At 51.5% G+C, this 25,217-nt stretch overlaps 1 protein-coding gene across 1 annotated transcript in view; it reads right to left on the bottom strand.

The window, feature by feature from the left end:
• Positions 1-25,217, bottom strand: part of ZAN (zonadhesin) — a 59,864-nt gene that overhangs the window by 6,071 nt on the left and 28,576 nt on the right. The window contains 16 exon segments of the mRNA XM_054656139.2: positions 640-811; positions 2,393-2,522; positions 3,604-3,851; positions 5,594-5,738; positions 6,898-7,109; positions 12,549-12,853; positions 15,406-15,530; positions 16,131-16,295; positions 16,389-16,636; positions 18,096-18,240; positions 18,468-18,676; positions 19,905-20,081; positions 22,110-22,204; positions 23,369-23,480; positions 24,079-24,259; positions 24,836-25,083. Of these exon segments, the coding sequence (XP_054512114.2) occupies positions 640-811; positions 2,393-2,522; positions 3,604-3,851; positions 5,594-5,738; positions 6,898-7,109; positions 12,549-12,853; positions 15,406-15,530; positions 16,131-16,295; positions 16,389-16,636; positions 18,096-18,240; positions 18,468-18,676; positions 19,905-20,081; positions 22,110-22,204; positions 23,369-23,480; positions 24,079-24,259; positions 24,836-25,083 (2,917 nt within the window).

Genomic DNA, 25,217 nt, shown 5'->3' with positions numbered 1-25,217 from the left:
TGTGGTGGCTCACACCTGTAATCCCAGCACTTTGGGAGGCCTAGGTGGGCGGATCCCTTGAGGTCAGGAGTTCGAGACCAGTATGGCCAACATGGTGAAACCCCGTCTCTACTAAAAATACGAACATTAGCTGAGCGTGGTGGCCCATGCCTGTAGTCCCAGCTACTTGGGAGGCTGAGGCACGAGAATCACTTGAAACTGGGAGGCAGAGGTTGCAGTGAGCTGAGATCATGTCACTGCACTCCAGCCTGGGTGACAGAGGAAGAAGAAGTAGGAGGAGGAGAAGAAGAAGGAGGAGGAGGAAGAGAAGAAGGAGGAGGAGGAAGAGAAGAAGGAGGAGGAGGAAGAGAAGAAGGAGGAGGAGGAGAAGGAGGAGGAAGAGGAGGAGGAGGAAAGAAGGAAGAAGGAAAAATAACTGGGAAGGCAGGCTGAGGGCAGGGCAGGGGCACAGAGAGAGATTTCCATTGAGCGGGAGCCCCCAGAGTCAGATGAGAGGGAATGACGGAATTGGGAGGATCCAGGCCTATCTGCACCCTCTCCCTGGAGTTTCATCCTCTCCTGAGGACAGGAGGGCTAGCGGCCACCGTGCACAGACATTGTTGTTCACCTCCCCCGCCTCATCCTTTCCAGGCCATGCACCTGGGGAGGCGGAGGAGTGCGTCCTCGGTCTTCACCTCCCAGCTGTTGCCAAAGGTGTTGAGGTTCTGGGTCAGGGCGCCACTGGGCAGCATCATGTCATTCTTGCGGTTCTTGTCGTAGTTTCCGCACAGGCCACGCACAAGCCCCTCGTACATGCTGGGTAGGGAGATCACTGCGGGAGGAAGGGGGTCCCCAGAAGTGAGACTCCTCACTCTTTTTTTTTTAAGACAGAGTCTTGCTCTGTTGCCCAGGCTGGAGTGCAGTTGTGTGATCTTGGCTCACTGCAACCTCCGCCTCCTGGTTTCAAGCAATTCCCATGGCTCAGCCTCCCGAGTAGCTGGAACTACAGGCACACACCACCATGCCTGGCTAATTTTTGTATTTTTAGTAGAGACAGTGTTTCACCATGTTGGCCAAACTGGTCTAGAATTCCTGACCTCAAGTGATCTGCCTACCTCGGCCTCTCAGAGTGCTGGGATTACAGGCATGAGCCACCGCGCCTAGCCCTCACTCTTTTTTTTAATTAACTTTTTTTTTTTTTGAGATGGAGTCTCGCTCCGTCGCCCAGGCTGGAGTGCAGCGGTGTGATCTCCGCTCACTGCAAGCTCCGCCTCCCAGGTTCACTCCATTCTCCTGCCTCAGCCTCACGAGTAGCTGGGACTATAGGTGCCCGCCAACACACCCGGCTAATTTTTTGTATTTTCAGTAGAGACAGGGTCTCACCGTGTTAGCCAGGATGGTCTCGATCTCCTGACCTCGTGATCTGCCTGCCTCGGCCTCCCAAAGTGCTGGGATTACAGGTGTGAGCCACCGTGCCCAGCCTTAATTAACTTTTTTTTAAAGCAGGGTCTTGCTCTGTTGCCCAGTCTGGAGTACAGTGGCTCAATCATGGCTCACTGCAGCCTCCAACTTCTGGGCTCAAGCGATCCTCTCTCCTCGGCCTTTCCAGTAGCTGGGATTACAGGTGTGCACCACCACATCCAGCTAGTTTTTTATTTTTATTTTTTGTAGAGATGGGATCTTGCTATGTTGCCCAGGCTGGTCTCGAATGCCTGGCCTCAAGCAATCCTCCCGTCTCAGCCTCTCCAGTTCCAGAAGCTGGGATTACAGGCATGCAACATCACACCTGTCTCATTTAAAAAAAAATTTTTTTTTGAGATGGAGTTTTGCTCTTGTCACCCAGGCTGGAGTGCAGTGGCACGATCTCAGCTCACTGCAACCTCCGCCTCCCACGTTCAAGCGATTCTCCTGCCTCAGCATCCCAAGTAGCTGGGATTACAGGCGCCCACCACCACACCCAGCTAATTTTTGTATTTTTAGTAGAGATGGGGTTTCACCATGTTTGCCAGGCTGGTCTTGAACTCCTGACCTTAGGTGATCCACCTGCCTCAGCCTCCCAAAGTGTTGGGATTACAGGCGTGAGCCACTGTGCACGGCCTTTAAAATTTTTTTTGTAGAGACGGGGGTCTCACTATGTTCCCCAGGCTGGTCTTGAGCTTCTGACCTCAAGCGATCCTCCCACCTCAGCTTCCCAGAGCGCTGGGATTACTGGCCAGTGCCACAGCACCCAGCCAAGACTCTGCCCTCTGCTCTCCACCTGGTCTCACCTCACCTCCTCCTGGTCCTCCTCTGAAGCTGGGTGCCCCATTACCGGGCCAAGTCTGCTCACCAGGATTTGCCTGTCTTAAATAGGATTTTCCCTCCCACTTCCCAGAAATGGCCCTTTTGCTCTTCTTTTCCCTCTCTCCATTACCTGCATTTTTCCTTCCACCAAAGCTGACGACCAGCTCAAAGTCGGTGACCAGGTAGAGCCGTTGGCCCCGCAGCATGACCCGCAGGTGTTCATTTGGCCTGTAGGGGACGGCCATCTTCTGGTTGTTGACCTAAAGAGGGAAGACAGGAGCCACAGAGAGGGCTGAATCCTCCTGACCTGCTGCCATTTCCTGGCTGGGCTTCACTTTTCCCAGTCATCTCCATATGTCTCCGTGCAGAGAGTGGAATAAGATACCCCAATGGGCTTTGCTATTCACGTGGCAGAAACCTCTGTGAGGTCCGCCCCCTTCCCAGCCCAAGTCCTTCCTTGCAAAAAATTGGCTCAGTGAGGCCGGGCACAGTGGCTCACACCTGTAATTCCAGCACTTTGGGAGGCCGAGTCGGGCAGATCACTTGAGGTCAGGAGTTCCAGACCAGCCTGGCCAACATGGGGAAACCACGTCTCTACTAAAAATACAAAAATTGGCCAGACATGGTGGTGCACACCTGTAGTCCCAGCTACTAGGGAGGTTGAGGCAGGAGAATCACTTGAACCTGGGAGGTGGAGGTTGCAGTGAGCCGAGATGGTGCCACTGCACTCCAGCCTGGACGACAGAGTGAAACTCTGCCTCAAAAAATAAAAATACATTGGTGTAGTGGATGCCATTGGTTCTTCAGCCCAGGATTGACCTTCACACACCTCACGCTCTGTCCTCCTCCTCTCTTCCTCTTGTTTCTTGCCAGCCTCTGCTGCCTCCCCACATGAAGTGAGCTTGTTGCTGAATTTGTTTTTGATTTTGAGACAGTTTCTCTCTGTCACCCATGCTAAAGTGCAGTGGCAAGATCTTGGCTCACTGCAGCCTCAAACTCCTGGGCTCAAGTGATCCTCCAGCCTAAGCCTGCCCAATAGCTGGAACTACAGGTGTGTGCCCCCATATCCAGCTCATTTTAAATTTTTTGCAGAGATGTGGCGTCTTGCTATGTTGCCCAGGCTGGTCTTGAACTCCTGGGCTCAAGTGATCCTCCTGTCTTGGCCTCCTGAGTAGCTGAGATTACAGGCGTGAACCACTGCGTCCTGCTGACTCTGATTTTACAACCAGCCCACCCCTGCCACAAACATCCCAGGGAACAGGGATCCCTGACTTCTACTCCAGGTGGCCTACCTGGTCCAGCTGCCTCCCCACACCCACCAGGCCCTGGCCCAGCTCTTACCACAAGCTCCAGACCAGCTTGGAGCTGCACTTTATAGCCGTAGACGGTGGTAATCACTTCCTGCAAGAAGATGGAGCTCCTGGGCGGATCCATCTTGTTGTGTCCTTCCACGAGGAGGGGCTCCACCCCCTCAGGCAGTACGTCCACAGTCTTGATCAGAACATAGGTCATGCGGCCTTGGAAGCGGTAGCTGAAGCCGTCAAATGTGAGGTAACGGGGGTCCCCATAGACTGAGCATTGTTCAGACTCTGCCAAGAAGTCAGACAGTGAGAAGGGGCCGGGCGCAGTGGCTCACGCCTGTAATCCCAGGACTTTGGGAGGCCAAGGCGGGTGGATGACCTGAGGTCAGGAGTTTGAGACCAGCCTGGCCAACATGGTGAAACCCTGTCTCTACTAAAAATACAAAAATTAGCCAGGTGTGGTGGTGCGTGCCTGTAATCCCAGCTACTTGGTAGGCTGAGGCAAGAGAATTGCTTGAACCCGGGAGGCGGAGGTTGTAGTGAGCGCCGAGATCGCGCCACTGCACTCCAGCCTGGGAGACAGAGTAAGACACCATCTCAAAAAAACAAAAAACAAAACAAAAGACTGAGAAGGGACCCTGCCCAGGTGTGACAGTCCCCAGAGTCCCTCCCCCACGGTGGCATCCCCTGTGGCCACCCTCTTAGGCTCAGGCTCCCTGGATCCTTTCTTTTCTTTTTCTAATTTTCTTTTTCTTTTTTTGAGACCGGGTCTTATTCTGTCACACAGACTGGAGTACAAGTGGTACAATCATAGCTCACTGCAGCCTCCAACTCCTGGTCTCGAGTGATCCTCCTGAGTAGCTGGGACTTTAGGTCCCACCCCTAGCTAATTTTTTTCTTTTTTGTAGAAATGGGGGCCACACTACATTGCCCAGGCTGGTCTTGAACTCCTGGCCTCAAGAAATCCTCCGACCTTGGCCTCCCAAAGTCCAAAGTGCTGAGATTACAGGCATAAGCCACCAAGCCTGGTACCTAGACTTTTTTTTTTTCAATACCTACTGACATTCAATTAGAGGCCCTTTATTATTTTTTTTATTTTTTTATTTTTTTGAGACAGGATCTCACTCTGTGTCCCAGGCTGGAGTGCAGTGGTACAATCATAGCTCACTGCAGCCTCAAACTCCTGAGCTCAAGCAATTCTCCTGCGTCAGTCTCCTGAGTAGCTGGGACTACAGGCACAAGCCACTACACCTAACTAATTTTTTAAAATTTTAAAATTTTTTGTAGGGACAGGGTCTTCCTATGTTGGCCAGGCTGGTGTTAAATTCCTGGGCTGAAGTGATTCTTCCACCTCTGCCTCCCAAGTACTGGGATTACAGGCATGAACCACCATGCTCAGCCTCCCTGGATCCTTGATCTTCAATTTTCTCTCTCTCCTGGCCTGATTAAAAACCTTAGAGGGGGCGGGCACAGTGGCTCATGCCTGTAATCCCAACACTTTAGGAGGCTGAGGCAGGAGGAACACATGAGCCCATGAGTTCAAGCCCATCTTGGGCAACATAGCAAGACCCCATCTCTAGAAAAAAAATAGCAAAATTGGCTGGGTGTGGTGGTCCATGCCTGTAGTCCCAGCTACTTGGGAGGCTGAGATGTGAGGATCACATGATTGCAGGCATTTGAGGTTGCAGCTAGCTATATGATGGTGCCAGTGCACTCCAGCCTGGGCAACAGAGCAAGACCCTGTCTCAAAAAACAAACAAACAAGAAAAGAAAAACTTTGGAGGATCTCCTTGACCAGTCCCCTCTTTTTGCCCTGCAGGTGGAGGGTCCCAGAGGGGATCAGGACCTGGCACATGGCCACAGAGTTAGCAAGAGCTAAACTGGAGGCCAGGCCTCCTGATCCAGTCGCCCGCCCCAACCCCTGACTGTGCTGGGGTTCAGGCTAAGCCCCTTCCCACCCTGCCTCTTCCTCCACCTCAGCCCTGGCCCCAAGTGCTCCCCTCTCCAACCTCCCCGGTCGCTCCCCTTACTGTCTGAGACACAATTGCTGTTGCTGTTGTCGGAAGTGAGCTGGCAGTGGGACCCAGAGGGGCATCGGAAGTCCCCGCACTGAATGGCTCCTCCCGTGCAGACACACTTCTCCGTGCAACCGCTGGAGACCCAGCTCTTGCCCAGCTGTAGAAGTTACAGGAAGAGAAAGAGAGTGAGGAGGGGGCTGGGCACGGCGGCTCACGCCTGTAATCCCAACACTTTGGGAGGCCGAGACGGGTGGATCACCTGAGGTCAGGAGTTTGTGACGAGCCCGGCCAACATGGTGAAACCCTGTCTCTACTAAAAATACAAAAATTAGCCAGATGTGGTGGCACACACTTGTAATCCCAGCTACTCAAGAGGCTGAGGCAGGAGAATTGCTTGAACCCAGGAGGCAGAGGTTGCAGTGAGCCAAGATCGCACCACTGCATTCCAGCCTGGGCAACAGAGCGAGACTCTGTCTCAAGAAAAAAAAAAAAAGAGTGAAGAGGGGAGGGCCAGTTCTCCTTCCTCTTGCCCCAGCAGCCTGGCCCACCATCTAAATGGCTTAATTGATGCTGGCCAGAGGCAGCCACAGTGTCATTTGGTCATCCAAAAGACAACTGTGCAGGCCAAGTGTGGTGGCTCACACTTGTAATCTTAGTACTTTGGGAGGCCAAGGCGGGCAGATCACTTGAGGTCAGGAGTTCGAGACCAGCCTGGCCAACATGGTGAAACCCAATCTCTACTAAAAATTCAAAAATTAGCAGGCTGTGGTGGCACTTGCCTGTAATCCCAGCTACACAGGAGACTGAGGCAGGAGAATGGCTTGAACCCAGGAGGCAGAGATTGCAGTGAGCAGAGATTATGCCACTGCACTCCAGCCTGCTGGATAATAGAGGGAGACTCCGTCTCAAAAAAAAAAAAAAAAAAAAGGCACTGTGTTTGTGCTTGGTGACTTACATATGTTGTGCAGGAGGTACTACTGAACCCATTTTACAGATGAGGAAACGGATATAACAGAGATCATCTGACTCATCAGTGGCACCATCAGGATTCAATCCTAGGTTAGGCTGAAATGAGCCCATGGTCTTTCCACTATACCATGCCATGTGCTGCTTGTTTGGATTCCTCAGATCCAAAACCCAAACCATGCGCCATCAGCCCAGACCTGGCTGGAGATCAATGTGCCACTCACACCAGCCTTCACACCCCCGGGCCAGCTGTAAGTCATGGGTATCCCAAGCTGAGAGAGGCAGAGAAAAGGAGAAAGCACTGCCCTCAAGCTGTGTTGCCTCCAGTCCCATTTCCCATGCCCACTCACAGGGATGGAGCCACCATGGGCATCCTTGCAGCCGCACTGACTTCTGGGGACACACTTGTCTTCACTCAGCACATAGCCGGGCTGACAAATGCAGCCCTCAGCGCAGGCAGAGGGGACTTTGGCGCCCTCACACCGGCCATCCAGGTCCCAGCAGGAGGGCGAGCAGGAGGGAAGGCAGTTGGTGTAGCTGCTGCAGGCAGGGCATTCCAGAGCTGTGGGTGAAGGAGACAGTGGGTCAGTGGAGAGGGTCACAGGGGGCCAAGGTGGGCAGGGGCTGTACAAACCAAGCTATGGGTGGATGACCAACAAGGCTTGGGGAGCTTTTTTTGTTCTTTTGTTATTCATTCAGCAAGCATTTACTGAGTATGGGTTATGTGCCAGGCTTTGGGGGAAAGCAAGGAAAAAGCGGCTGGGCATGGTGGCTCACGCCTGTAATCCCAGCACTTTGGGAGGCTGAGGTGGGTGGATCACGAGGTCAGGAGATCGAGACCATCCTGGCCATCATGGTGAAACCCCATCTCTACTAAAAATACAACAATTAGCCAGGCGTGGTGGTGGGCGCCTGTAGTCCCAGCTACTCAGGAGGCTGAGGCAGGAGAATCACTTGAACCTGGGAGGCAGAGGTTGCATTGAGCCAAGATCACACCACTGCACTCCAGCCTGGGCAACAGAGTGAGACTGTCTCAAAAAAAAAAAAAAAAAAGGAACAAGAATGGCTCTCCCAAGCCAGCATGAAGGACGGTGGTCAAACAGCAACGGCAGCAGGACCTTGATGTGTATGATCAGTAGGTGTGTTGACAGCAAGAGCATGCAAGGCATGATGGAGGCACAGAGCAGGGAGGTATTAATTCTGTTGGGGGAGTTAAAGAAAGGCCCTTAAGCAAAAATAGTGTGAACAAATGGAAATGCATACCATGTTCATGGATAAGAAGGTTCAGCAACATGGTGATGTTAGTTCTGCCTCAGTGAATGTACACATTTAATGTGATCTCAATAAAATATACATATATATATATATATATATATTTGTGTGTGGGGGACGGGCAGGGACGGAGTCTCTCTCTGACACCCAGGAATGATCTTGGCTCACTGCAGCCTCTGCCTCCCTGGTTCCAGAGATTCTTCTACTTCAGCCTCCCAGGTAGCTGGGATTACAGGTGTGTGCCACCATGCCTGGCTAATTTTTGTATTTTTAGTAGAGATGGGGTTTCACCATGTTGGCCAGGCTGGTCTCAAACTCCTGACTTCAGGTGATCCTCCCACCTTGGCCTCCCAAAATGCTAGGATTACAGGCATGAGCCACCACACCCAGCCACCAAAAGTATTTTATATATGTGTGTGCTTTTAATAGGACAAGATGATTTCAAAGTTGAGCTGAAGACATAAGCAAACCAGAAAAGCCAGGAACTCCCTAAAAAAAAGAGCCATCAGTAGTGAATGGCCCTCCATAAGTCGTTTATTTTGTTTTATTTTATTTATTCATTTATTTTTTTTTTGAGATAGAGTTTCGCTCTTTCCGCCCTGGCTGGAGTGCAATGGCACAATCTCAGCTCACTGCAACCTCCACCTCCCAGGTTCAAGCAATTCTCCTTTCTCAGCCTCCTGAGTAGCTGGGATTACAGGCACATACTAGCACGCCCAGTTATTCTTTGTATTTTTAGTAGAGATGGGGTTTTGTCACGTTGGCCAGGCTGGTCTCAAACTCCTGACCTCAGGTGATCCGCCCACCTCGCCCTCCCAAAGTGCTGGGATTACAGGCGTAAGCCACTGCGCCCAGCCCAAAGCTCATTTTAAATTTTCAGTGATTACGACTTTGTGTTACTGCTACATGCAAATACAGATGGACCGACAGAACAGAGGAGAAAGCTCAGATATGGATCCAAATATATATGGGAATTTAGTATATGATAAATTGTGGTATCTCAGTCCCTGCACAAAGACAGACTAGTCATTTAATAATATTGGAACAGCTGGCTAGCCTTCTGGAGAAAAACAAAAACAAAGTTGATTCATACCTCATTTTACACATCAGGATAAATCTTCATGGGTCAAAAACTTAAATACACACACACACACACACACAAAACCCCACTTAAATATAAAAAAAATGAAACCATAAAAGTTCTAGAGCAGGCCGGACACGGTGGCTCACGCCTGTAACCCCAGCACTTGGGGAGGACGAGGCGGGCAGATCACTTGAGGCCAGGAGTTTGAGACCAGCCTGGCCAACATGGTGAAACCCCATCTCTACTAAAAATACAAAAAAATTATCCAGGCGTGGTGGTGGGCGCCTGTAATCCCAGCTACTCGGAAGGCTGAGGCAGGAGAATCGCTTGAACCCAGGAGGCAGAGGTTGCAGTGATCCGGGATCGTGCCACTGCAGCCTGGGCCACAGAGTGAGACTCTGTCTCAAACAAACAAAATTTCTAGAGCAAAGAATCAGCAAACTCTTTTGTAGCTTCTGTGGGGCTAGCATTTATAGCTATTGCTCAAGATGCAGAAGACATAAAACAAGATTAATATATTTGACCCCATAAAAATTTTTGTCCTGCATGGCAAAAAAAAAAAAAAAAGTCAAAAGATGAAAACAAAAAGGACTGGAAAACTTTGTGTAACTCAGAGCACTAACAAAGGTCTACTTTCCATAACAGATAAAGGACTTCCATGAAATAGTTCAGTAAAGACCAACGACTCAGTGGAAAAATGGTGACTGGATAAGAGCAGATAGTTTACAGAAAGGGAAATTCAAAGGGTTCCTAAGTACATGAAAAAATGTCCAATCTCACTCCTAATAAAAACTCAAATTAAGTCTTGTTATTTTTCATGACCAGGTGCAGTGGCTCATGCCTGTAATCCTAGCACTTTGGGAGGCTTGAGGCAGGTGGATCACCTGAGGTGAGGAGTTCAAGACCAGCCTGGCCAATATGGTGAAACCCCGTCTCTACTAAAAATACAAAAATTAGCTGGGTGTGGTGGCACATGCCAGTAATCCCAGCTACTCGGAGACTGAGGCAGGAGATTCACTGGAACCTGGGAGGCAGAGGTCACAGTGAGCCGAGATCATAGACTCCAGCCTGAGCTACAAAGTGAGACTCAAAAAAAAAAAAAAAAAAGTATAGCAATGTCAAATAAAAACTCAGGCTTATAGCTTCTTTCAAAAAAAAAAATCAGAGGATCTGGTCACACTGGACCCACAGTGATGCCCAGCAGCTGTGGGGCAGCTGAGCAGCGGCCCCCTTCTGCACGGGACCTGTGTGCTGCTTTCACCCTGACCCTTCAGCCAGCTCAGGCTGCTGTGCTCATGTTGCCTCCACTGGCCCTGAGAAGCTCTGCAGCGCCCCCTGCACCTCTGCTTTGCTCCTGGAACGCGAGAGTGCTTTAAAGAAAAATAAACTTTCTTGGCCGGTTGAGGTGTCTCACATCTGTAATCCCAGCACTTTGGGAGGCCAAGGCAGGCAGATCACAAGGTCAAGAGATCGAGACCAACCTGGCCAACATGGTGAAACCCTATCTCTACTAAAAATACAAAAATTAGCTGGGTGTGGTGGTGCGTGCCTGCAGTCCCAGCTACTTGGGAGGCTGAGGCAGGAGAATTTTTTGAACCCAGAAGGTGGAAGTTGCAGCTAGCCAAGGTCACACCACTGCACTCCAGCCTGGTGATAGAGCGAGATTCTGTCTCAAAAAATATATATAAAATAAAAATAAAATAAAATAAACCTTCTTATGAAACACTGGCAAAAAAATAATAATAAGACGTTGTTTTTCAATTCTCAGATTGGCAAAACTCCAAAAGCACAGAGCATATAGTTTTCTTGTCTTTTGTTTTTTTAATTTTTTTGTAGCGATGCGGGGGTCTCATTATATTGCCCAGATTGGTCTCAAACTCCTGGCCTCAAGCAATCCTCCCTTCTTGGACTCCCAAAGTGCTTGGATTACGGGTGTCAGTCACTGCACCCAGCCACGAATATAAATTTGAATTTGTTTATATATGCATAAATAAGTGGTCTTGGGAAAAATACTGAGACATGAACCAGGCCCATGGGGTGAGGGTGGGAGGGAGACAGTACACTGGTATCTTTTTTTGTTTTTGGGGGAGAATTTTTTTTTTCTGAGATAGAGTCTCACTCTGTCACCCAGACTTGAGTGCAGGGATGCAATCACAGTTCACTGCTGGGCTCAAGTGATCCTCCCACCTCAGCCCCCCAAGTAGCTGGGACCACAGGCATGCACCACCATACCCAGCTACTTTGGTAATTTTTTGTAGAGATTGGGTCTCACTATGTTGCCCAGGCTGGTCTCAAACTCCTGGTTTCAAGCAATCCACCCACCTCAGCCTCCCAAATTGCTGAGATTATAGGCATGAGCCATCACACCCAACCTACTGGGTATCTTTTAATACTTTAAAAGTATTTTAAATTTTTTAATACTTTATACGTTTTTGAATCCTGCAAATGTGTTACCTATTAAAAAAAACTCTATTGAATTCCTGTTTTAAATTGTAAAAGTTTCTGGCGTTATATAGTAGTGATGGTTGCACAACTTTATCAAGATACTAAAAGACACTTTTTTTTTTTTTTTTGAGATGGAGTGTTGCTCTTTTTGCCCAGGCTGGAGTGCAACGGCGCGATCTCGGCTCACTACAACCTCCGCCTCCCAGGTTCAAGCAATTCTCCTGCCTCAGCCTCCCGAGTAGCTGGGATTACAGGCGCCCACCACCACTCCTGGCTAATTTTTTGTATTTTTAGTAGAGACGGGGTTTCACCATGTTGGCCAGGGTGGTCTCTAACTCCTGACCTCAGGTGATCCACCTGCCTTGGCCTCCCAAACTGCTGAGATTACAGGCATGAGCCACCGCGCCCGGCTAAAAGACACTTTTAAAAGAGTGAATAGTATGCTATGGGAATAACCTCAATAATTTTGTTTTTTTTAAGTAAAATGCTACAGAAGTTTGCCCAGTTGTCTGCTAGGAGGAAAGAAGAAAGGTTTCTGGCCAGCCTGGCCAACATGGTGAAACCCCATCTCTATTAAAAACACAAAAATTAGCCGGATGTGGTGGCACACGCCTGTAGTACCAGCTACTTAGGAGGCTGAGGCAGGAGAATGACTTGAACCCAGGAGGCAGAGGTTGCAGTGAGGTGAGATCATGCCATTGCACTCCAGCCTGGGCGACAGAATGAGACCCTGTATCAAAATTTTTTTTTTTTTTTGAGACGGAGTTTTGCTCCTTTTTGCCCAGGCTGGAGTGCAATGGCACAATCTCGGCTCACTGCGACCTCTGCCTCGCAGGTTCAAGCCATTCTCCTGCTTCAGCCTCCCAAGTAGCTGGGATTATAGGCATGTGCCACCACACCCGGCTGATTTTGTATTTTTAGTAGGATGGGGTTTCACCATGTTGGCCAGGCTGGTCTTGAACTCCTGACCTCAGGTGATCCACCCACCTTGGCCTCCCCAAGTGCTGGGATTATAGGCGTGAGCCACCACACCCAGCAAAAAAAATTTTATATAAAAATTTAAAAATAGTCCTTGTCAAAGAAACAATGAGGGCTGAGTTAGTCAGGAACGAACAGGAAGGAGAGTGAGGGAGCTCTCAGGGAAGCAGAGAGGGAAAGGGGGTTTGGGAGGGGTTTGGGGTGACAGCAGGGCACACTCACGGCAGAAGCTGCTGTTTCTCCAGAGTGGGGGCTTGAGCCCCTGGCTCTGGCAGGTGGCCCCGAAGGCTTGCAGAGCCTGGCAGAGGGCCTGGTAGAGACCTCCCAACTCACAGAGGGTGTTTGCACAGTCCACCAGGAAGGGCGTGAGGTCTATGCGGGAGGCGCACTGGGCCCACACAGGAGCCTGGAGCGCTGCCTCGCACTTTTCCCGCGCCCTGCGGAGGTCGGCCGCCCTGCAGTTTCCACTCGGGTTCTCCTGCTGTTCCGCTGGAATCTGCTGCTCATCTACCGGGAGACTCTGACAACTGGGAAGGGAAAAGAATCAGCCTAGGGACAGCCGTCCCCCTACTATGACACAAAATTTTTTTTTCTTTAGGGGGAGTCTTGCTCTGTTGCCCAGGCTGGAGTGCAATGCAACAGTCTCAGCTCACTGCAACCTCTGCCTTCCCTCCCATGTTCAAGCGATTCTCCTGTCTCAGCCTCCCGAGTTGCTGAGACTACAGGCACCCACCACCACGCCCGACCAAGTTTTTTTTTTTTTTTTTTTTTGGAGACAGAGTCTCACTCTGTCACCCAGGCTGGAGTGCAGTAGTGCAATCTTGGCTCACTGAGACCTCCGCCTCCCGGGTTCAAGCGATTCTCCTGCCTCAGCCTCCCGAGTAGCCGGGATTACAGCCACCCGCCACCATGCCTAGCTAATTTTTGGTTTTGGTTTATCTGGAGACAAGGTCCCACTGTATCGCCCAGGCTGGAGTTCAGTGGTGTGATCTTGGCTCACTGCAACCTCTACGTCTCAGGTTAAAGCGATTCTCCTGCCTTAGCCTTCTGAGTAGCTGGGATTACAGGCACCCGCCACCATGACCGGCTAGTTTTTGTATTTTTAATAGAGACGAGGTTTCACCATGTTGGCAAGGCTGGTCTTGAACTCCTGGCCTCAAGTGATCCACCCGCCTCGGCCTCGCAAAGTGCTGAGATATCAGGCCTGAGCCACCACGCCTGGCCCTATGACAATGATCTGGTGCTCCCAAATGACCCAGAGAGACCTCTCAGGGATTCCCCACCCTCCTAACCCTTCTGGTGTTCACAGGGAAGCTGGTCTGAGCTCTGGCCAATCTTCCATCGGCCTCGTCTTCTCTCAGATTTCCTTTTTTGCTTCCCAATCTGTCGCCCAGTCTGGAGTACAGTGGTGTGATCAAGGCTCACTGCAACTTCAATCTCCCAGGCCCAAGGGATCGTCCCACCTCAGCCTTGTGAGTAGCTGGGACTAACCACACCTGGTTATTTTTCTTCCTTTCCTTTTTTTTTTTTTTTTTCTGTAGAGATGAGGTCTTGCTATGTTGCCCAGGCTGGTCTCAAACTCCTAGGCTCAAGCAATCCTCCCACATTGGCCTCACGAAGTGTTGGGATTAGAGGCGTGAGCCACTGCACCCGGCTGTTTTTAAACTTTTTAAGACAGCGTCTTGCTCTGTCGTCCAGGCTGGAGTGCAGTGATGCAATCATAGCTCACTGTAGCCTTCAAATCTCGGACTCAACCAATCTTCCTGCTGAAGCCTCCCAAATAGCTGGGACTACAGGCATGTGCCACCATGGCTGGCTAATTTTTGTTTTTAATTTTTTGTAAAGACGGGGTCTTTCTATGCTGCCTAGGCTGGTCTCAAACTCCTGGCCTCAAGTGATCCTCCAGTCTTGGCCTCCCAAAGTGCTGGAATCACAGGCATGAGCCTCTGCTCCTGCTCCTCCTCCAAGGTTTCTAAGCGAGGAAAGGAAGCTTTCACATTTCCTCAAGTGGGTTCTAGCAGCCTTGAGATGGATCAATTACACACATCGCCCCAGAATGCCCAGAAGTCATCGCCCTCAAATCACACACACAAAGCAACATTCTGGCCTGTAATCCCAGCACTTTGGGGGGCCGAGGCGGGAGGATCATTTGAGCCCAGGAGTTTGAGACCAGCCTGGGCAAACGTGGCAAGACCCTGTCTCTACAAAAAATTTAAAAATTGTAGAAGAAAAAAGGAACATTCTGGTCTTCCTGCCCCAGGTGTGCCCTACAGTCTGGCTCCCTAGCTCATGTCGCTATGAAAAGCTGGAGGGGTGGCCAGGCACAGTGGCTCATGCCTGTAATCCTAGCACTTTGGGAGGCTGAGTGGGGCGGATCACTTGAGGTCAGGAGTTCAAGGCCAGCCTGACCAACATGATGAAACTCCGTCTCTACCTAAAATATACAAATTAGCCAGGCGTGGGGCGTGGTGGTGTGCACCTGTAATCCCAGCTACTCGGGAGGTTGAGGCACGAGAATTGCTTGAACCCCGGAAACAGAGGTTGCAGTGAGCCAAGATTGAGCCACTGCACTCCAGCCTGGGTGACAGAGCAAAACTCCATCTCAAAAAGAAAAAGAAAAAAAGAAAAGCTAGAGGGTCCAGGCACAGTAGCTCATGATTACCCAGCACTTCGGGAGGCCAAGGCGGCCACATTGCCTGAGGTCAGGAGCTTGAGACCAGCCTGGCCAATATGGTGAAACCCCGTCCCTACTAAAAACTACAAAAAGTAGCCAGGCATGGTGGCGGGTGCCTGTAATCCCAGCTACTTGGGAGGCTGAGGCAGGAGTATCACTTGAGCCCGGGAGGCGGAGGTTGCAGTGAGCTGAGATCATACCACTGCACTCCAGCCTGGGTGACAGAGCAAGATTCTGTCTCAGAAAAAAAAGAACGAAAGAAAGGAGAGAAAGAAAAGAAAGAGAAAGAGAGAAAGGAAGAAAGGAAGGGGAGGGGAGGGGAGGGAAGGGAAGGGAAGGGAAGGCAGAAAGAAAGAAAGACAAAGAAAAAGAAAGAAAAGCTAGAGGGTCTTAGGGGACCACTACCTTGGGTCAATGTCCTTATCTTTCCAACTGTTCACAAATTCACCGTCACTATTTGCTACTTCATCGCTGGGCATCATTAGTTCGTCCTCTTCCTCATCATTGAAGTTCCCACACATGCCGCAGACCTGGCAGGGGAGAGTGGTTTTTCGGTGCTGGGGAAGCACGAGAACAGTTTTTCTCCCTTCCTTCTTTCCTTCCCTCACGAGAGCAGTTTTCCTCCCTCCCTCCCTCCCTCCCTCCCTTCCTTCGAGTTTCACTCTTGTCACCCAGCCTGGAGTGCAGTGGCATGATCTCAGCTCACTTCACTATCCGCCTCCCAGGTTCAAGCAACTCTCCTGCCTCAGCCTCCCGAGCAGCTGGGATTACAGGTGGGCACCACCACCCCCAACTAATTTTTTTTTTTTTTTAATAGAGACGGGGTTTCACCACGTTGGCCAGGCTGGTCTCGACCTCCTGACCTCAGGTGACCCACATGCCTCGGCCTCCCAGAGTGCTGAGCTTACAGGCGTGAGCCACCATGCCCGGGCAGAATGGTTTTTCCTGTTTTTTCCTGGAAACACTCTTGTCCATCCTACACAGAAAGGCGCACTCCTCCACTGCCCTGCTCCATCCTGAGGAGTGGCCTCTTTGGGCAGGCACGATGCGAACACTGTCCCCCATCCCTGCCGGCCACCAATCTCCCTGGGGCTGCCTCCCCAGCAAGGAGAGCCAGATGTTTTCCTCACCTTTCCATAGTAGGTTGTGGGGATTTCAATCTCTAAGAGATGATTCCCGTCAAACTTGACTTGCACCCCGATCTTGATGTTAACAATGGTGTAGATGCTGCTGGACTTGACACTGACCCCAGGGATCTGGGAGATGGCGGGGAGGATGACCTGTTTGCTGTTGATCTAAACAGGAGGACAGTGACGGTGAGTAGGAGCAGGGACAAGAGTCCCCTCCCCAGCACTCCCTCCCAGCCCCGGTCACCACACCCAGCTCACCAGCACACGGTGGCCCTTCTGCAGGGTGACCTTGGCATTGTAGATGTCAATGTAGACCTCATGAAGGAGGAAAGCCTCAGTTCCACCTTCCTCCTTCTCATGCTTGGCACTGATCTTGAAGAAGGGCAAGGCCATGGCGGGGTGGCACACTTTCACCAGGACAAGAGTGCAGGCGTCCGGGATAGAATGGTTACTACCATCAAAGCTCACGTAGTGGGACTCCCCTGGGAGCTGACACACTCCCATACCTGGGAGGACAGAGAGACAGCTGGGCTATGACGCTCCTCTGGCAGGTACAGGGTCCCTGGGAAACTAGTCCTGGGTTTTCCCTGCCTTCCAGAAAAGAGTCAAGACCCCAGGTCCGGCTGTGCGCAGTGGCTCATGCCTGTAATCCCAGCACTTTGGGAGGCCAAGGTGGGCTGGTTTGATACCAGCCTGACCAACATGGTAAAAACCCGTCTCTACTAAAAAAAATACAAAAAAATTAGGGTGTGGTGACGTGTGCCTGTAATCTCAGCTACTTGGAAGGCTGAGGCAGGAGAATCGCTTGAACCAGGGAGATGGAGGTTGCAGTGAGCCGAGATTGCACCACTGCACTCCAGCCCAGGCAACAGAGACACTGCATCAAAAACAAACAAACAAACAAACAAAAAACCCCAGGGCCAGGGCTAGGAGGCGTGGTGAGGTTTACGGGTGAAGGAGGGGCATGATTCTTTGGAGGAAGGATTTTTTTTTTTTTAATTTGAGACATGGTCTCTCTCTGTCACCCAGGCTGGAATGCAATGGCATATGGTCATAGCTCACTGCAGCCTCAAACTCCTGGGCTCAAGTGGTCCTCCTACCTCAGCCTCCAGAGTATCTGGGACTACAGGCATGAAGTACCCTATTCAACTAATTAAAAAAAATTTTTTTTTAGAGACAGGGTCTTGTTCTGTTACCCAGGCTGGCATGCAGACTCTAATTCCTGGGCTCAAGAGATCCTCCTACCTCAGCCTCCCAAGTAGCAGGGACTACAGGTGCAATGTCTTTAATTTTACTTTTTAACTTTTTAGCTTTTATTTTTTTGTAGAGATGGGGTCTCACTATGTTGCCCAGGCTGGTCTTGAACTACTAGCCTCAAGTGATTCTCCCACTTCAGCTTCCCAAACCACTGGGATTACAGGCATGAGCCACCATGCCTGGCCTCCAGGAAAAGATTTATTTATTTAGAGACGGAGTTTTGTCGCCCAGGCTGGAGTGCAATGGCACGATCTCTGCTCACTGCAACCTCTGCCTCCTGGGTTCAAGCAATTCTCCTGCCTCAGCCTCTCGAGTAGCTGGGATTATAGGCTAATTTTTGTATTTTTAGTAGAGACGGGGTTTAGCCATGTTGGTCAGGCTGGTCTTGAACTCCTGGTCTCAAGTGATCCGCCCGCCTTGGCCTTCCAAAGTGCTGAGATTACAAGTGTGAGCCATGGCGTCTGGCCCCAGGGAAGGATTTATAATATCCCATCTAAGTTGGTGGCCGCTACAGGAGAAGGATGGGTGAGCCCCAAGGTTCCCTTCTCAGCAGTTGGAGGTCATCTTACCCACCAGAAGCTCTTGGGTGCAGCAGAGTTACCAGTCGAAACCTGAAACCCAGTGCTACAGGCAGCAGGGAGTCTGTTGGGGAGTTGGGAGAGTGGGCCTCAGGGCTGTGGAGTCCCCCCATCACCGTGGTCCTCCTACCTGAGGCCCGACAACGGAGCAGCCCATCCAGGGCCCAGCATATCTGGTTGGGTTTGCAGGTGCTCTGGAAGCAGGTGATGTTGTTGTGGACGGAGCAGGTGCAGAGCCTGGTGCAGGTGTTCTCTGTGTACCAGCGCTCCCCGACCTGTGGGCCACAGGGATCAGCTGAGCCAACAGAAAGTTGGAATTGGGAGATGGGCCAATGCCCCAGTTGAAGCTGGGTGCAGCATCTGCCCTTCCTCCTCGCCCCCCAGCCTTGGCCAGCCCTGCCCCTCCCAGGTTCTGAGCCTTCCTCCTGCCTCTCCTGAGCTTGCCCTGACCCCAAACATGTGGGCCTGGAAAGGGCGGGGCCCCTCCTAGCTGGCCTCTCACCGGGTGGTAGGAGCCCACTGGGTCAGTGCAGCCACACTGGCCAAGGGGCACGCAGGAGGTTCCACTCAAGATGTGGCCTTTCTGACATTCACAGCTCTCAGCACAGGGCAGTGCTTTGGGGCAGTCCCTCGGGTTGTTTATGCTGCTGCAGGTGGCTGGGCAGGGACTGCCGCAGGGGCTGTAGCTGCTGCCAGGTGGGCACCTCATAGCTAAAGAAAATGACAGCATTAGGAAGAGTGGGGTGGCATGTCCAGCCCCCAAACCTTGGGGCATCAAAAGCTCCTAGTAGTGGCCAGGAGCGGTAGCTCGCACATGTAATCCCAGCACTTTGGGAGGCCGAGGCAGGTGGATCACCTGAGGTCAGGAGTTCGAGAACAGGCTGGCCAACATGGTGAAAAACCGACTCTACTAAAAATACAAAAATTACCCGGGCGTGGTGGCACACGCCTGTAGTCCCAGCTACTTGGGTGGCTGAGACACGAGAATCTCTTGAACCTGAGAGGCAGAGGTTGCAATGAGGCGAGGTCAGACCACTGCACTCCAGCCTAGGTGACAGCGAGACTCTCAAAAGCAAAAAAAAAAAAAAAAAAAAAAAAAACAGACATAAAATCTACAATTTTAACAATTTTTTTTTCTTGGAGACAGTCTCGCTCTGTCGCCCAGGCTGGAGTGCAGTGGCATGATCTTGGGTCACTGCAAGCTCCACCTCCCAGATTCACGCCATTCTCCTGCTTCAGCCTCCCGAGTAGCTGGGACTACAGGCGCCCACCACCACGCCTGGCTAATTTTTTGTATTTTTGGTAGAGACGGGGTTTCACCGTGTTAGCCAGGATGGTCTCGATCTCCTGACCTCGTGATCCACCTGCCTCGGCCTCCCAAAGTGCTGGGATTACAGGCGTGAGCCACTGCGCCCGGCAACAATTTTTTAAGTGTACACTTCAACAGCACTAAGTACAGTCACATTGTCATGCTGCCATTACCACCATCTATTGCCAGAACTTTTTGTTTTGTTTTGTTTTTCACTCTTGTTTTTTGTTTCACTCTTGTTGCCCAGGCTGGAGTGCAGTGGTGTGATCTCGGCTCACTGCAACCTCTGCCTCCCAGGTTCAAGCGATTCTCCCACCTCAGCCTCTTGAGTAGCTGATTACAGGTGCTTGCCACCACACCTGGCCAAGTTTTGTATTTTTAATAGAGACGGGGTTTCACCATGTTGACCAGGCTGGTCTCCAACTCCTGACCTCAGGTGATTCACCCATCTTGGCTTGAACACAGGAGGTAGAGGTTGCAGTGAGCCGAGATTGCGCCACTGCACTCCAGCCTGGGCAACAGAGCGAGACTCCGTCTCAAAAAAAAAAAAAAAGAATTTAGGGGAAGAAAGGGAGGGCAGAATTCTGGAGGGTGCCTATGGGCTGTGGGAACAGGTGGCCAATCACTCACGGCAGAAGGTTCTGTTCCGCCAGGCAGGGGCCTGGCCAGCCTGGGCACACAGGGACGCGTAGGCCTGCAGGGAGCGGCACAGGGCTGTGGTGTCGCCCTTGGTCCCACACTGACCATGCACGCAACTGGCAAAGCTGGACTGGGGAGGCACCACCTGGTGACATTGAGAGAAGGGTCCTGCAGGAAGAGAGAAGGCAGATGAGCCAGGGGAGGGGCCGGGAAGGAACAGGGCCATGTGGCTTCCCTGGGGCTGATTCGACATCCACTTCAATCAAAACCTGGATTTTCCCACCAGGCACAGTGGCTCACACCTGTAATCCCAGCACTTTGGGAGGCCGAGGTGGGCAGATCACTTGAGGTCAGGAGTTTGAGACCAGCCTGACCATCATGGTGAAACCCAATCTCTACTAAAAATACAAAAATTAGCAGGGCATAGTAGAGGGCACCTGTAGTCCAGGCAACTCGGGAGGTTGGGGCAGGAGAATCTCTTGAACCCAGGAGGCAAAGGTGGCAGTGAGCTGAGATTGTGCCATTGCACTCCAGCCTGGGCAACAGATCAAGACTCCGTCTCAAAAAAAAAAAACAAAAAAAAAAAACAAAAAAAAAACCTCCTGGATTTTCCAGCCTGAGCAATACAGTGAAACTGTGTCTGTACAAAAATTAGCCGGCCATGGTGGTGCACACCTGTAGTCCCAGCTACTCAGCAGGCTGAGGCAGGAGGATGAGCTATGATTGTGCCATTGCACTCCAACCTGGGTGACAGAGAATATAAACAAAACAAACAAACAAAACCCAGATTTGTGTGGTGGCTCCCGCCTGTAACCTCAGCACTTTAGGAGGGCAAAGCAGGAGAATCACTTGAGCCCAGGAGTTCAAGACCAGCCTGGGCTGCATAGCAAAACCTCATCTCCAGAAAATATTTAAAAATTAGGCCAGGCACGGTGGCTCATGCCTTTAATACCAGCACTTTGGGAGGCCGAGGCAGGTGGATCATTTGAGGTCAGGAGTTCAAGATCAGCCTGGCCAACATGGTGAAATGTTGTCTCTACTAAAAATACAAAAAATAGCCGGGTGTGGTGGCACAGGCCTGTAATCCCAGCTACTTGGGAAGCTGAGGTGGGAAAATAGCTTGCGCCTGGGAGGCAGAGGTTGCAGTGAGCCGAGATCACACCATTGCACTCCAGCCTGGGCAACAGAGTGAGAAAAAAAAAATTAGTTGGGCATGGTGGTGCATGCCTGTGGTCCCAGCTACTCTGAAGGCTGAGGCGGGAGGATTACTTGAGCCCAGGAGTTAAAGCCTGCAGTGAGCTGTGATCGTGCCACTGCACTCCAGCCTGGGCAACAGAGTGAGACCTTGTCTCTAAAAAACAAGAAAAAAGAAAAAACGGCCAGGCATGGTGGCTTATGCCTGTCATCCCAACTACTTGGGAGGCCAAGGGGGAGGATCCCTTGGGGTCCATAGTTCGAGAACAGCCTGGGCTACATAGTGAGACTCCCCCATCTCTATTAAACTTTTTTTTTTTTTTTTTTTTTGGGACAGAGTCTCACTCTGTCGCCCAGGCTGGAGTGCAATGGCGAAATCTCGGCTCACTGCAACCTCTGCCTCCCAGGTTAAAGCGATTCTTCTGCCTCAGCCTCCCAAGTAGCTGGGACTACAGGTGCCCGTCACCAGGCCCAGCTAATTTTTTGTATTTTTAGTAGAGACGGGGTTTCACTGTGTTAGCCAGGATGGTCTTGATCTCCTGACCTCGTGATCCGCCCACCTCGGCCTCCCAAAGTGCTGAGATTACAGGCGTGAGCCACTGCGCCCGGCTGCCTGGCTAATTTTTTGTATTTTTAGTAGAGACGGGGTTTCACCATGCTAGCCAGGCTGGTCTCGAACTCCTGACCTCGGGATCTGCCCTCCTCGGCCTCCCAAAGTACTGGGATTACAGGCATGAGCCACTGCGCCCAGCCTATTAAAACATTTTTAATAGGAAAAAAAAAAAAGAAATCCCGGATTTATCTACTGCCTGAGACACAAATACAGACCCATCAGTCATAGGTCCCAAGAAGGTGACTGCTGGCTGGCCCTGTGTTCCCATTTGCCTTCCTCATGCTTTTCCATCTGTTTCTGGTCTTGTTGTTTCTCCCTCCCTGACTAGACTCCCTCCCCAGCCTCCTGTCCTTCAGGGAGGAAAAAGGGCCAGCAGGGACATGTCTTACCCTGAGGGTTTATTAAGATCGCACAGTTCTTGTTCCAGGCGTCTGCCATGCTGTTCTCCTGGCAGCTGGAGGGCTTGCCACCCACAAGGAAACAGCTAAATGAGAGAGAATAGAAACTGAGGGCTACAGGTTGGGTGCAGTGGCTCATGCCTATAATCCCAGCACTTTGGGAAGCCAAGGCAGGAGGATCGCTTGAGACCAGAAGTTCAAGACCAGCCTGGGCAACATAGTGAGATCCTATCTCTACACAAAATTTTTAAAAATTAGCCGGGCGTGGTGGCATGTGTCTATAGTCCCAGCTACTCAGGAGGCTGTGGTGGGAGGATGGCTTGAGCCCAGCAGTTGGAGGCTTCAGTGAGCTATGATTGCACCACTGCACTCCAGCCTGGGCAACAGAGCAAGACCCTGTCTCAAGAAAAGAAAAGAAAAAAAGGAAAGGAAAGGAAAGGAAGAAGGAAGAAAGGAAGGAAGAAAGGAAAGAGAAGGAAAGGAAAGGAAAGGAAAGAAAAGAAAAAAAAAAGACAAGACAAAACAAGACAAGACCTGAGGGCCTGAGGAACCGTCTCCCAAACCGAAGCAAAAGTGGACAGGGGGCTGTGTGCAGTGGCTCACACCTGTAATCCCAGCACTTTGGGAGGCCAAGGCAGGCAGATCACCTGAGGTCAGGAGTTTGAGACTAGCCTGGCCAACATGGAGAAGCACTGTCTCAAATAAAAATACAAAAATTAGCCGGGCGTGGTGGCAAGTGCCTGTAATCCCAGCTACTTGGGAGGCTGAGGCAGGAGAATCACTTGAACCTGGGAGGCAGAAGTTGCAGTGAGCTGAGATCGTGCCACTGCACTCCAGCCTGGGTGACAGAGCGTGACTCTGTCTCAAAAACAACAAAACAAAACAAAAAGTGGACAGGGAAAGAGAGAGGGATACAGGAGAAGAGGACAAAACGGTGCCCTCAAGTAGGAAGGCCAGGAGATGCAGCAGGAAGGGAAAAGGCTAGACCTCAGGGTGAACTTCCCAAGTGGGCCCTCCAAAGAGATCACTAAGCATGGGAGAAATCAGCAGGCGTGGGCGTGGGAAGTCAGAACAGCTTCTTACCAACTCCAATCTTGGAGAGTCTAAACAGGAGAGATTGCCAGTTTCCTGCCAGTAGGGAGGTACAGCACAGAGGGAGTGGGGACACACAGAGGACACTTCCAAGCTGCCCCCCGAGGCCCTTCCCAGGCCCAGCCCCTCCTGCCTGGCTCCCCCGACCCCCAGCTCACCCAGGTTCAGAGGATTCAGGTAACTTCCAGGCGGCCCCAAGCTGCACGGAATCGCCTGCAGGCTTTCTGTCGGGGCGCAGGTTGTCATCCAAGCTGTTGTTGTTGTAGTTCCCTAGAGGAGGGAGTCGTTAAAACAGGCAACAAGGGGCCCCCCAGCAGGCCAGGCCCCAGGGCCACCATCCTCCTGGCACCCTCACTTTTCATTCTACATAGCAAGGTTAACCCTTTCTGTCTCTTTTTCTTCTTTTTTGAGATGGAGTCTTGCTCTGACACCCAGGCTGGAGTGCAGTGGCGCGATCTCAGCTCACTGCAACGTCCACCTCCCAGGTTCAAGCGATTCTCCCGCGTCAGCCTCCCAAATAGCTGGGATTACAGGCATGCACCACCATGCCTGGCTAATTTTTGTATTTTTAGTAGAGACAGGTTTTTGCCATGTTGGCCAGGCTGGTCTCGAACCCTTGACCTCAAGTGATCCACCCTCCTCGGGCTCTCAAAGTGTTGCATTTACAGGTATGAGCCACCGCGCCTGGCCCCTTTCTGTCTCTTCATCTCCGTCTTCCCTTAATTCCTACCTTCATGCCTAATGTCCTCAACCAATTAGTCAGTTGACAAGTACTTAGAACACCTCACAGAGATGTTGGGGGAGCTGGGACCAGGTCACACGCCTACTCATTGTCCCAGCTTTCCCCGCAGGTGCCCAGGAAACTCACCACACAGCCCACAGAGCTGGCCGCCATAGGAGGAGGGGACTGTCACTTCCACCAAGTGGCTCCCGTCGTAGCGAACTTGGAGCCCAAAGTTCGTGTAGAGGAGGACGAAGTTGCTGCTGAGCCTTATGGTCACCCGGCCTTGTGCAAGCCACACAGGTAGGGCCACCCGATGGCCATTCAGCTGCAGAGGCAGGGAGGATGTAGAAAGGAGAGTCAGGAAATAACTCGGGATAAAGGCAAGGACGGGGGCTCATGCCTGCAAACCCAGCACTTCGGGAGGCCGAGGCGGAGGATCGCTTGAGCCCAGGATCTCGAGATCAGCCTGGGCAACATGGAGAAAGCCCGTCTCTACAAAAAGTGAAAAAAAAAAATTAGCCGTGCAGGTGGTGCATGCCTATAGTTGCAGCTACTTAGGAGGCCGAGGTGGGAGGATCACTTGAGCCCAGGGGGTCAAGGCCACAATAAGCTATGATTGCACCACTGCACTCCAGCCTGGGTGATAGAGCAAGACCCTGTCTCAAAAAAAAAAAAAAAAAAAAAAAAAAAACGGCAAAAAACTGGGAGCAGGAGGGGCTGGTGCTGGTGGGTATTTCACAGAGGGAGGAGGGAGTCCAAACAAGAGGGACTGGGTCAGCTGCAGGTGCCTCCCAGGTGCTCTAAGGAGCCAGAGAGGTGGGCATGCGGGCAAGGAGGGGCACAGGAGAGAAGCAAGCAGGCTGGGTGTTCAGGGTCCAGGAGGCAGGAGGAAGACACCCACCATGACCTTACAGCCTCTGAGCAGTGAGATGCTGAGGTCAAAGACTGTCACGTGGACGGCTTTGATATAGGAGACCTCCAGGTTCCCCCCGCGGTTCTCGTTGGTGGCGCTCACAACAAAATAGCTGTCTTGGGACCTGGACCAGCAAGGCCGGGTCAGGACATAGGTGCAGGTGCCCATGAAGTGGTGCAAGGCGCCATCGAAGGTCAGGTAGTGGGGGTCACCCGAGGCTGTGCAGGTGGCGGCACCTGTGGAGAAGAAGATGGAGTTCACAGTCTCACTCCTCCACGCCCCGGAAGCTTTGACTCAGAGCTGCCATCCTGGAGAGTCCACATTGGCATGGTCCCCACGGCCCACCCACAGATGTGGTGTTTCCCTAGGA

This window comes from Pan troglodytes, chromosome 6, assembly GCF_028858775.2.
Source record: "Pan troglodytes isolate AG18354 chromosome 6, NHGRI_mPanTro3-v2.0_pri, whole genome shotgun sequence".
Lineage (NCBI taxonomy): Eukaryota > Metazoa > Chordata > Mammalia > Primates > Hominidae > Pan > Pan troglodytes.
The sequence above is the reverse complement of the archived record's forward strand: the minus strand, read 5'-3'. Positions and strand labels throughout refer to the sequence as shown.